The 13754-nt window shown below is 43.3% G+C and overlaps 1 protein-coding gene across 1 annotated transcript in view; it reads left to right on the top strand.

Moving 5' to 3' along the window:
- igf2bp1 (insulin-like growth factor 2 mRNA binding protein 1) overlaps positions 1–13754 on the top strand; it is a 44976-nt gene that overhangs the window by 20274 nt on the left and 10948 nt on the right. The window contains exons 2-3 of the mRNA XM_086170116.1: positions 13436–13439; positions 13696–13744. Coding sequence (XP_086026242.1) covers positions 13436–13439; positions 13696–13744 — 53 coding nt within the window. The remainder of the gene's footprint in view (positions 1–13435; positions 13440–13695; positions 13745–13754) is intronic.

Genomic DNA, 13754 nt, shown 5'->3' with positions numbered 1-13754 from the left:
TTTAGTTGGTAGTGTTTTAGTTGCCCAAACAAAAAAGGAAATGTACTCATACCACAGAATCAATAACTTTTTCCTGCATAACTGAAAAGTGTAGATGTAGATGTGGGTCGGCTATATCGGGTGGGTTTTTTTTTTTTTTTTTTTTTAGTAAACAAAGCTTGTGAATCATCTTTGGCAGCTGGAACACGAACCAATCAGGAGCAAGTATCTTCACGAAAATACCTTTCGTCATCTCTCTTTGTGCTTCCTATTTCCTTTTTTTTTTTCTCTTCAAGAAATAGTCACTGGCGTCTCGACTACGCCCGATGCGTATTGATCGTCTGAGGGCAAAACACGAGTTTAGCCACAGGTTCTATGGCAATCACGTGACCTCTGCCCGAGAGGATGACACATGTGCAACACTTGAACAAGAAAATAGCTTTGGTCCAGAAATCAGCTGATTTTTTTAGAAATAAAATAAAAACTTGCACGGGTTCTTAGAGTGTTACTGTACGTCTAATACCCGCGGTATCCCTATTCTAATCCAGATCAAGGTTCATGTAAACACAGCTCGTGCAGTTGCAAAGCTGTAATTCTCTGGAATTGGAGGTTGCAAGAAAAAAGTAGAATGAGTCTCCTCTTTGTGGAGAGAAAAGGAGTGAATTCTCTCCTCTGGGTCTGTTTGTGTCTCCAACCAGCAGGTTTGATCAAGTCAGAGGAGCAGTGTTTGTAGAACGACTCAGACGGCCCTCTGCTGTTCAGAGCTGCAAAGCAGGCAATGCAACTCAAGGATGTGTGTGTCTGTGTGTGTGTGTGTGTTTGTGTGTGTGGTAGAGACGGGCCCCTTTCCTTGCTGCCTTTCTATAGGCTCTCACTGGTCCCGCCCAGTTCTTCGCCAATTCAAAACCAAGTGGAGGCTGACGTCACTCCCCGCACGCGCTCGCACACACACTCACACACACACACTTACACGCTCTCATTTAAACAAAGCAGGAACTCCCTCCTTCCCTCCCATCTTCCTCATTCTCCCCCATTTTGTTTTTTTGAAGAGGGAGGGTCTGGCCCACGTCCACTTTCCATTCACTCAGCCGAGGAAGTAAATCTTCCCTGCATTTCTCAAATAATTGAAGATGTTTGACGCTTTCTGTTACGATGTGCTCGTGAACAAGGAGGGCGAGAGGAAGGGGAAGGTGGTCATTCTGACGCCAGGGAGCACTGGCCGTGATATCACTGCAGGAGCAGTTCATCCGATAGAATTGTGCAGTAATATTCACCTTGCCGTATTTTGACCTTTAACAATCCAAAAGAGCGTAAATCACACCTACAATGAGGTTTAAAACAATGAAGCAAATAATCGAGTTAATGTGTCAAATAACCGATTCATATTTTTATGACGGGGAATCCAGATAATTTGCTTTTCAGCATGAATGAAACAGAAAATAATTGGCTTGTAAAAGGTCGAAGAGTGAGAAGAAAAAAAGAAGCGATTCTAAAGTAAAAGGATTTGGAGACGGAAGAGCTCATTTAACAATGTAGAGAAACTAATTTCAGCAACGTATTTATTTACCTCCTGTTTAAAACCTCCTTAATCTCTGAGCTTCATCGAAAATTAATCCACCCGCTTCTTTTTCATCGAAATGCTCCGACAAACTTTACGGCCAGGGTCTCTGTAGATTTCCACATTCTCATAAAGCTTTTTTTGAGGTCTTTGCCATGGATCAAAAACTCTAAAAGGATGTCACCAGGTGATAGAATGCAGTAGGATTGCTTAGAAAATTTAACTCCAAAGGGAACAATATTTTAAGACGAAAAATCCTGGAAATGCCGTAAAAATGTCCTCCGTTCTAACCTACAACTGTTTAAGTGACATTGTGAGTTTTTTTTATGTTTTTTATTTAAAGCCCAATGAGTCAAACACTGAACTAATGGACAAAAATAGATTTAATTAAGAATTTTTTGAAACAAACGGAGGGTATTCAAATGACATTAAGACTGTCAATAACTTGTTATTCGGTGTCTGCCACACGAACACAATCTTTCTGGTTGTCCTTTTCATCTGGGGTTTTTCCTGGGGGGGGTCATTCTCTCCCCGTGTCCTCCCTGCATCACATCTGCCTCTGTTTAATGCTAATTTTAACGTTTTATCAGAAGCAAATCGAATAATTGTCTTCAATTAATTTACCTGTACCATCTGTATGCGGTTGCTTTAATCCCTTTTATATTTGTAACCGCTCTTTAAAAAAAAATCACAATACAAGTAAATGTACTTGAAATTTTGTTTATTGAGTTACATTAAAAAAAGAAAGCTAGCTATTCTTTCAACACTATCTTCTATATGCGATAGCAAGTGTTATTTGCAGTCCCTACATCCTCTATTGTAAGTCGCTTTTGATAAAAGCATCTGCCTAATGTAATGTAATATTTGAAAGTATTCCTTTCAAAAAAATCCTAAAAAAGACTTAAAAATTAAATTGTTGTTTTGAGATTAGAGTTACTTTATACCTTATAATTAATCGCTGTATATTTGTAACCATTCCTTCAAAATCCCAGAAAAGACACAGTATCTTGTAGAGACTTGAGTTACTTTAAAAATGCGTTTATTGTCATCAAGCTATGTAATAATAATGTGAAGTTAGTGTGTTTGTGGGACGTGCACCCTCCACATTGTTCTAAGTGTAAACAGTATCCTGTAGAGCCTCCTCTTCCTCCGCGCCGTCTGCGTGCCGGGCCGCCGAACCGAAGCGCGTCCAGAACGCACGGTTCACTTCCGCGAACGTCCGACGGCGCGGTGCGGTCGGTTTACCGGGGGCCGGTAAGGGGTGTGGGAAGAAAAAAAAAAAGTCTCTTTTCTCAAACCAACATCCACCGAGTGACACATTTGGGGCTTTTTAACGGGAATCCCGTGCGCGCCTCTCTTCGTAACCTGTCGTGGAAGTCCGGGCGGAAAAGAAGAAAAAAAAACACCCGACACTTGCGCTTCGAGGGGCGGCGAAGAAATAGGCCGTTTTCTCGCGGCCATACTGCGGGGAGGGGGAGGGGTGCGTGCTCAGGAGCGCTCATGCTACACATTCTGTAGGAGCACGCGTGCACGCGCGCAGCCTCCTGCGCTCCCTCGCGCTGCAGGAGTAGCTCGCGTGCTCGGAGCCGAACGGCAGGAGGGGTGATTGAGAAAGTGGCTCGCGAGCGGGAGAGAGGTGTGGCTCGTGCGTGCGTGCGCGCGGTGCTTCCGCCCGGCACCGGCAAGAGCGCGCGCGCACGACGCCCCTCGACGCGTCGAGTGCGCACATCACTTGTTTGCGCGTGCGAGCGTGCGTGCGGGCGTGCATGCATGCGTTCGACCGTGCTCGCTCCCGCACCGAGCACGAACGACGTCCCGCGTGTCACGTGACCGCACACTCATTGTAGTATCGCCTCGTTAAGATGGCTGTGCGCTCGCTCCCACGTGTGCGTGAGACTGAGCGAGAGAAAGGCGGAAAAAAAAGGAACACATTGTTGTTTTTTCATGGCCTCCAGGTGGACGTGCACCTTAGCGGGGAACGCACCTAGCACACACACACACACACACACACACACACACACACACACACACACTTAAGGTGTTTCAAAGGTGATGAAACGGATGGCGTCGTGTCCTGGGGTCCTGATCTGGATCTCAAACCGACACCTCTGCTTGTCCCGGTTCTGGAGCTCCCTTTCCTCTCCTTCTCCCCCTGGGGGTCTCAGGATGGGCTTTTCTTAAACGTCTCCATCTGAGGAAACTTCATCACCCAGAATGCCAGCGTGTGGTTGTGCTGTTTCAGCTGTTACTATCACCGCTTTCCAATCATTACAACTAGCTTCTTGTCATTTTAGACCAAGATGTTTCTCCTAATAATAACAGTTCATCATGATATTCTTTTTATTGAGTTATACCGGTAATTTCACACGAGGAGAAATTTTGTCCTTAATTGCCACTTTCTCACTCGGCGTAATTTGATGTGGATAATGTCAAAGCAAGGCTTTCCGAACACCTCTCCCTACTATTCTAATAGAAATGGACGAGGATCTTGGAGATACCGCGGTTCTTTGAGTATTCGGGCTCTCGTCTACTGCGTTTGCTATCAGCCCAGGCTGTGCGTTTTCTCCCACGGTGACATAAACCTTGCCGGGTTCGCCTCCTCGTCTCCCGCGGGTGCGTCTGCGGATGAACCTTCTCCTTTGTCTCACTTTCTGAAAACAAACAAAAGTGGCTCCCGATCAGCCCCCGCCAGGCCCAGTCAGTTCCACTTTCTCAAAATGGAGACGCCAGCCTCTCCAAAATGGAGGCCCGCTGCACAAGCTGCAGGCGGGGTCAGAGTGGAGAACAGAGCCTGAACTTTGACCCATACTAAACCCCCCCCTTTCCACTTCTGCCCTAAATGAATTCCAGAACTGAGGCCCGCCTCTCTCTCAAACATGTCACCCACCCTATGTTCCATTCTGACTTCTCTCCCTGTGTGTCCCGTGGCACAGCGACACGTCTCTCTCGCTGACGGGCGCAATGAATTATCAGCCCTAGCTTATTATTTAACTTTTTTTTTCTCCTCTTACCTGCCGTTAGCAAATAAATGGGGCGAGGCTCTCTGTGAAGATTAAAATAATAAGGCGGCGAAAGAAAATCGAATTGAAAGAAATTCTCTATCAAATTTTGTCACCCGCCCCGCCCCGAGAGACAAGATGGAGGCGTCAAGTGGGGTTTAGCTGACTTTTAGCTTTCACGAAGCAAGGTGGAAATGACCTTTCCCCCATAAATCGTGACCAATCGGCAAGGGACGAAAGCGCTTTCTCTTTGATGCCTTGTCTCACCAGTCTCTTGCGTCATGTTAAAAGGGGGGAAAAAAAAGAGAGGTGATGTATATTTGGGGTCAGCTGTGTTTTTGTCTTTTTTTTTTTTTTTAACCGCTCATCTGGTAGATGTGAATTTTTGAACTCATCCATAAACGTGTTTGTTTTGCCAGCTAAACAAGGTGAAGTGTCCAGATTTTAAAAATTATAAGAAGAATGATAATTAAAGCAGCTCTCGCTTCTTATTAAACTATGATCGGTGGCCACACAATTCATTTATTAACATGTAAAATATCCCGTTAACCGTATCTTGACTGTGCTAATTAACGATTTATTGTGCGTCATTGGTTCCTGTAAGTAGGAGCCACAGTGTTTAATGGTCACATTTACCGCATGTATGGTCTTGTTAGGGATCTGGTTTTTAATTCCCCTTGCTTTGCCCCCTCTCAGTTTGTCACTTTTGTATGGTCTCTACCTGCTAGTCATTTTAGACTACACCGGAGAAAGACGTTTAATTTCGACTCCCCTCTCCTCTTGTGTTTTACGCTCACATCAGCTCAGGCTGTGTGACCTCGGCGACTTGCTCTGCGTTGTCCTTGTTTGCAAATAATCACTGAAGAGTGTTGGTTCATGCTTCATGATGGAAGCGGAAATGGGACTCGGGAACATTTGTTCTGTTGCACAATGATCAGACGACCGTGTGCAAACTTCTGCATCTGCAAAAAACTCAAATAAAAAAAAAAAACCAAGTCATTTTTACTCAGTTTGAAAGCAAATTTTTACACTTCTGTTTTTTTTTTTTGATCTGCCCAAGGGAACCTTGTGTATGAAAAAGAAAAGCGGAAAAAGTGACAAGCTGGAAACGCACTTATCCCAAACTAGATTTTTGTGCCAGATTTATGCCTCGTATGTACAAAAAATCCGTATTTAACAGACCTCCAAACAAAGGGATAAGAAATAGTTATTTTATTGAAATCTAAATTGAGTATTAGATATAGAAAGAAACATTCCATTCAAGAAATTACATTTTTCAAAACAAGAAGTGTTTTCGTATCATTCGAAAGATACAACTTGCCATTACGTGTCACTTGTACATATATGAATATAACATACAGAATATGATCGGAAATACAAGGAAAGCTCATTCAGCTTCTCACCTCATTATCGCTCACTGAAATAAGTAAATTGTCCATTTCATATCATTCGTATCTATCATTATTAGCTTGGCATTGTTCAAAGTCAGAAGGGAAAAAGCCTTAGAATCCACAATTAAAAAAAAATATGGCCATGAGGTGTTCTTTACATAAATATAATACAACTTACGTTAGCTCATCCTCTATCAGAGCCTCAGCAGGAAAAGTGCAGTCGACTTTGCGTCGTCGTATTTTGACAACAAGCATTGAACTTTAATAGAAACTGACGATCAGACCCGAATATCGACTGCGGGCTTCTAGACTCACTGATGCCGACGCTGGTATGGGAGCACCGGGGCAACCAGGGGTCCAAACCTGACCGGCCCGAACAAGGTGTCCCAGCGGTCAGCTGTGACCGACCTGTAAATCCGATCGCTTTTTCACCGTTACTCGTCTCTGCAGGCATTCCTGTTTCAAAGTCTGTGGCTCCTCCTCCCTCGCAAATCTATTTCCTTCTCTCTCTTCCACCCTGATCTCACCCTTTCCTCTTACCGGCTTTCCTCCTCCTGCCGCTGCGGTTTATTTAAAGCTCCCGTCCAGCGTAACACTCTCTCTCGCTCTCTCTCTGCCTGCCTCTCCAATTTCCATATAGATTGGCTAATAGCATAATTAATGAGTGTTTCCTTTCACTGCGGCGCTGAGTCACAATTAGATCACTTAATAACAAGAGTTAATAACCTCTTTAATTGACCAGTTGCTCTCTTCAAAAAAAGGTGATTGCATCAAAGATTTGGGCTTTTTTTACTCCCGTGTCAGATCTGCAACTCCTGTAGTAGATTGGCCGTCGGCTTTTTGCTTGTTCAGATCTAATCGGTTATGGGCCGCCTGATCAACTTAAACTCGCCGTCTTTGCTAAGACCCAGAATCCCAGGGGTCGCTGCAGCGGCGAGTGCCACAGGGACAGTTCGTCCTGTCTCAGGCCACAGGTCTGTAGCGGGGTCTAAAAAGGGGAAATTTTGGCTTGTAAGCAGATTAGCAAGAAATGTCGGTTGATGATGATGATGATGATGATGATGTGCGGTTGCTTCTCCCCACTTGCCTCCTTCGCCATTAGCAATAAAAAATTCATTTGAGATTTTCTGCCGGGTAGATGGCTCTCATGAAATATTAACCCGCTGCACCTCTGCGTTCCTTGAGCCGGGCTGCCATTGTTTGCTTGGTGCTGGGGGACATTTAAAAGCCAGCTGTGTTTGCAGCAGGTGTATGGCTATCCAGGACACCACCGCCTCTCATTAGGCCTGCTTGTTCTGCTAAGCAGCCATTAAAGATAAAGCCAGGGGATTAGAATATCCAGACGTATTTGCACTGAAAGGAACAAACTCATTCTTGACATTTAAGATTCGTTATTAACACTATTAAGTGTTTTTCCAATCTACTTGATCTAATTACTGTGGTTAAACACCATTTCTGGCTTCAGTTTATATCGGCCCGTTTTCGATTTTAACTTTTTCTTCCATTGCATGATCTGCTTGAGGGGGTGATCCGTTCATTAATTGCAAAAAGTGACTTCAGAAAGTCTCAATGACTTTTCCATGTGGTACAAAAAGAAATTCCCACCTGTTTTTCATGTTCTAAATCCCATGGTGGATTCTCAATGTAAGAATGTTACCATATTTTATTACAATGTCCCTTTTTTTTTTTTTTTTTTTTTTTTTGCAGCATCACAATACGTTTAATTTGTACTCGTAAAATATTATTTTTATATATATATATATATATATTTTTTGTCCTCAGCATTTCCCTTTTTCCCCATTTTTACATGATTACATTTCCTTCGTAATCAGATGTAACAGGCTGTGTCAGTTGGCAAGATAATACAGAGTCTGAAACAATCAGGCACTTAATGAAACAAAGCATCCATATTGATGTATTTTTAACATTTAATTTTGCACATAAAAACACATCAGTGTTCAGACACTTTTGTGGATCTCCTAAGGTGCATAAGATTCCTATGGAAATACTGTGACATGTCGGAAATGTTTCTATTGAAAATACCACCGGCACGTCAATCAGGTGGCAGGACCGGTGTGTCAGAGGCAGCCCCCGAGGTCGGCCCGATGTCCACTCTGGGACGTTTTTTGCACGCGATTGTACGCGTCGTTGACCTACCGATGTATGCCTCATGAGAGAGTGATTTGTTTTGGCGCCTTCCCCCACACCTGATTGAGAGATGTGCTCTCACCCCTGCAGGCCGGGTGGGTTCAGGTGATATTTCTGTGGTCTGGGCTCGCTGGTCCCTCCTGCTGGATGCCAGCGGCATCATGTCATGTGGATGAACGTGTCACTTTGTCTGTGGGGCTGTCAGCAGGATTATGTTGTAAAAAAAAAAAAAAAAATTGGGGTTGTATTCCAGACACAGTAAAACTATTGTGTACAGAAGACGTGTCCTTTAGAAGGTCTCTGTTCTGTGACGTTCACTAACTGCATGCCAAAATTCAAACCACACTGACCGAAGAAAATTTAAGTCTGTTAATCCTTCTTTTCACTCTGAATTCATTCTGATTTCTCCTTGGTTTCTTAGAACATATCTGGAAATAAGAATAGTAATTGTTTTCTGAAATTATGCTAACATTTACGCCATATTTTTCAGAACTTGAGGGACCAATGACATTTTGAAAGGTGATTGTAATTGGGAATTTCTATGTATTTGTTTTTTTAAATTCTCCTTCATGATGAAGAGTTTTGTGCAAATTTCAACATCTGAAAAATAAAATAGTTGGAAAATATTTGTCTGCATTGTTTGATGGTTACAGTCGTGTAAAATGTGCGTTTTACACAACAAAGTTTAAAAAAAAAAAAAACCAGGGTGTGGTTGCTATCATGCCTGTATGATCTGGCAGATATTTCTGATAATGGTTTTACTTTAATTATATTTGACAATCTCACTGTAAATACAGTAAATATGGACTTAGCATTATGTCTTTGACTTGACATGAAAGCCTTTCCTTTGTGTGTGACGACTGAATAAATTCATCTGCTCATTCTCTGAGGGGAAACTAACACACATTGTGAAGGTGATCATCTATGTTAATGCCCTCCCTCATATTTGCCAGATAAAGCATGTGACAGTATTCCGACACCCGCCATCTGGGTTCTGCTTTCAAGAGCAGCCGTCAGTCAAACCCATCAAATGTGCCTTTTGAACGTGAAAACCCGCTGGGAGCAGTAAAATGCTGCCAAAACACTCACACACACACATGCGCACATTGACTCATATTAGCTAAAAATTTGGATGGCATTTAACTGTTTAGATGTGAATGTTATAATGTGTACGTGTCTGTGCGTGTGTGTGTGTGTGTGAGACTACACCCTCCACAACCAGGCATCTGAGAATGTGGACTTCTCAGCTTATAATCCGTTTTCTTTTCTGACTCTCAATTTTGATCATTAAAAATCTGTGCAGTAAAAATCACTATAATACACACTCACTCCAATGTTAACCAGACAACAGTAAGGGGAGAACTATAGGTTTTATTGAAATCACAGCAAACTATAGCTCAGTTGGAAGGTTCTTCGTTTGCGTCCAGGTTTGAGTAGGTTTATCAGTGAGTCAGCCAGCCGAGAGCTGGTCTTGCCTTCCATTACGGAGCCGACTCACTGACCTGCTCTATTCACCAAGACAAACCACTTGCTGGTTGTCCATAACTCCTCCTTCATCAACAAGTGCTGGAAAAGTTGCACCCTGGACCTAAAGTAAACCAAAAAACCCACTCCTCTCAAAAGTAATGTGTTTCATTTGGTTTGTTTACCTCTTGTTAAAGTAAATTACAAAAGGAAAAAAAAAGAAAGAACTTTTATTCCCTCCTATGATATTATTCCTCTTAATAATTAACTATCTAGAATTCACAGGACATATTCATGTGTAGTTGTAGGATGTCCTGTGTTTGTCACCATAAGGTCCAAAGTGCTCACATCCCCAACTAATACCCCACCACCAAAATCTAGGTCACTGTATTTCTTGATACTTGTATCTTCCAAATAGCTGCTCTTGCAATAGAGTTTTATAAAAAGTATACATACTGTGAGATACAAAAGCAAATGCTCTACATCATTAATATGTGAGATGATATTAATTGGGTAATTTTAAAAGAATGGGTTTAGAGGAATAAAACAAAATCTTTAATTTGTGGCCAATATTGGTCTTAATTGCATACAGATGAACTAATACTATCTTTTCTTACATTTCTCAAACTTGAATTCACTTTTATGTCCAAAGAAGAATGCTGCACCACAGCAAATGTATTAAGCAAAGTCACATAGTGTGTGTGTTTGCTCATCTAGATAGGGATGCTAAGTTGTCAGTATATCCGTCCGACTTTAAAGCAGATGAACATACACTTTTAGATCAATGCTTATAGTATACTTGCATATACTCCAGTTGTTGTCAGGATTAGTTTTTAGTCAGTTATATATATAATTAGGAGAAAAGCTGCCCTTCCCTGGGGCACTGAGGGACGGCACCTGCTGCATCCCAAGACCTGCAACAAGACAATATGGCAACAGTCAATCTGCAAAACCTGAGGCCTCCAAATCTGAGTCTCCAAACTAGGGTGACAAGAGAATACTTGATGTTTCGCTCTGCAAAACTGTTTATCATATTTTCACTCCCATGAAAATATAATGACGGAAGGAAATATCATGGATGAGGTTCGGGCTGGGTGTAGGACAGCAGCCTCACACACATACACACAGACATGCCTCGTGGGGGTCCCGGGGCCCCTCACTGTCTGGTCTAAAGAGCTCTGACCTTTGCCCTCTGACCCTGCTAGAAGCAAAGCCGTTCTCCCCTCTTGCACCTCCCCCCCACCTCCTCCATGAGATCCGCACTATTCCAATTCTCCTCCATCTTTTCTTTCTTCTCCGGTCCTTTTGTCTCGCCGTCCGGAGGTTGGAGCTAAGCAAAGGTTTAATGCCTTCACAGCTGACGGAACTTCATCAACGCCACTATTTTATCTTTGATTCCAGACTTTTTCATCATCTCAGGTTCTGGAAAGAAGGTTTTCTGAATTGCCGTTTTGACTATTATGGGGTTTTATTGTGAAATCCCGTAATAAATTCTTATAAGTGACCTTGCGACCGATATTGATACTTGAAGTTGGGGTTTTAATAAGTCAATATATTAAACGTTCTCATCATTTGAATGTAGATTTTTAAAAACGCTATCAACCAAAACTTTCATATGGTTGGGATTTTCCCGCTACTACAAAGGTCATATAACACCGAGATGGAAGGACTAATGGCCTCTGCCAGCCACGCGTTTATGGAAGACAATGGTGATTTAACACACTAACAATTGAGCAAACAAGTGTAAGCAAATGTGAAGCATGTTATTTTGCTGGCCATCCATCTTCTTTGCCGGCCCATTCCTAATCCGTTGCCATGGCTTCAGCCAATGGAGTTGGCAGGCGGTGACAGTAGGGGTCAAATAAGTTCACCAATGGTAGCTAGATGGGGGTTGGGATGTGCGCTGGTGAGGGTGTGGAGTGGAGTGGGCTGATGGTGCGGAATGGCGTTGAAAATCCTAATGGGGAGACTGATGTGTTGATAGGCCGGAAGACTGCTTATGTATAGGTTGGCGTTGGGATTGGTGGGGGGGGTTCGTATTGATGGTGGAAATTCCATGTGGAGGTCTGGAGAAAGGGGCCTGGTCTGCGCATTGGGAATGGTGAGGGGTGGGGCTGGCGATGCAGCTAACGGCCCGAGCATTGACGAATGATCAAAGGGGCTTCTTTTTTATAGAGTGGGGGGATGTCAGGTAGTTTGGATACACAAAAGATTATTCATGTGTGGTGGTGCCTTTGGGGTTCAGGTGGGGCGTAGTTTCAGATTGGTCTGGTTGTTTGGCCAAAGAGTTTTGTGTTGTGCGTCTCAGAACTTAAATGGTATAAGAACATTTCTAGATTGGTGTGGGCCTTCTTTAACTAGTGGCGGTGCGTTTCTGGACGCAACTCACTGTGTGTGTGTAACAAAAAGAAACGTAGAAATACATTTCAAATACACACCCTCTGTAGCAGGGCTTAACTCCCAGGCTGGACGACCTTCGCTGTCAGCCGCTCCCCAGAGACCGTCGAAGCGTCCCTGAATCAAGATGCTGCCCCCCTCATTGCCCCTGATGATATTCCAGCATCCAAGCAGATATTACTTGAGTGAATGAGGCCACATTTGACCGCTAAGGTGGAAAGCGGCTTTATGAATTGGACTGCATATTTGTTGTCTCTTCATATCCTCTCCTTCCACTGTCCTGTCATCGTAACGTTTGATAAAATACCACTTCGGATGGTACTTTCTAAACAAAAAAAGCCAAACTGAACTTATTTCCACACATTTTGAACATGTTGCTATTGCAGTGTCAATTTCCTCACTCTCTGGCATCATTAGAGGAAATTAGGAGGGATGGGATTGGGCGGAGGGCATACACTTATTGAATTTGAGCAAAGGGAGCAGCAGCAGGCATCATGAGACAACCGAGCAGCGAAATGCAGAAACACCAAGACATTATTCAGCAGATGCAAGCTGTGGCAAATCGCTGTGGCTGCACCTTCCTCTTTTAACATAGCAAACTTAAAGGCGCTAGAAAAAAAGCCCGATTCACTCCCTTTGAGGTGATCGTCTCAAAAAAGTCATTGTGATTCGACCTGGTTCAGTGAGAAGATGGGAAGATGTTCATGACCTCTGACATGTGTATGCAACAGAGAAGAAAGTTTTCTATGTCCTTTCCCCCTATGCTAATTGATGTAGCAAACACAAAATTAGCAAAAGTAGAAGAAATCGCAGCAGGACCACCTGGGTCAGCTGCCCGCTGTGTCCCAGAAATCCAAATCAGCCGAAATGATAGTGGGTTTCTCAAACACTTCAATCTCTATGGACAAAGCCAGTTTGTGACCCGAATGAGCAAATGTATGAGGTGTAATCAGCTGATTTGAGTGGTCCTCCATTGTCCATCAATGCCCTGTGGTCATTTGCATGTAAACTGCCAGTTTCAATCAGAAGATACCTGAGTGGTGGTTGGTGGTGACGGGATTGGTTTTCAAACTGTCCTCATTGACACATTCATAAATGGTAAATTTCTCTGCAGACAGGCATTTTACAATTGGATGAAGTTTTCAAAGCAGTCAGTCGACGACATCTCTGGATCACCCCACTTTTTAAATACACTCCATTTCCCTGGATGCTTCAGTAGAATTGAAGTACCGCAGTAAGAGGTACAGAAACCGTGTTGGCACAGTGACCCTGTAACACCTCTTAGTTTGTATCATCTCAACTCACGAGCAAAGATTTTCCAGCTGAATTAACATTAAGAATATTGAATTAATTTGTGCATCCTGCCATGTTGTATTGCTCTCAGAAGCTGGCAGTACCCCCCCCCCCCCCTTTAATTGGGGTTTTCTCTGAGCTGCTACACTAAATTCAGGTGGAAAATGCTCGACTGCTTTTTGAGTTTCCCCCCCGTTTGGATCCAGGCCAGTAGGTGTAGTGTCTTCAACAGTTCTGATGTGGGGAGTGAGTGATGGCGACCCGGTCGGATGAGGTTGTCTGAGTCGGCCTCTGGTCTGCCGTCTTGTCAGAACTGATTGATTGAGTGTTGCCCTGTTCTCATCTGAGTATCTTGAGATGTTGCCTTGGGAGGAGGGGGGGGGGGGCACTCATTCGTCTCAAAAACACCTTCTACTTTCGTAGTACTTTTTTTTTTTCTAACCTTTTGTCTTGTTTCCTTTCGCAGGACCAGGAAGCTGCAGATCAGAAACATTCCCCCTCACCTACAGTGGGAGGTGAGTCCAT

The sequence above is a fragment of the Fistularia commersonii genome, chromosome 23 (assembly GCF_037954325.1).
Source record: "Fistularia commersonii isolate RoL2024-O1a breed Wild chromosome 23, RoL_Fcom_v1.0, whole genome shotgun sequence".
Taxonomy (NCBI): domain Eukaryota; kingdom Metazoa; phylum Chordata; class Actinopteri; order Syngnathiformes; family Fistulariidae; genus Fistularia; species Fistularia commersonii.
This window is presented reverse-complemented; position numbering and strand designations above follow the sequence as displayed.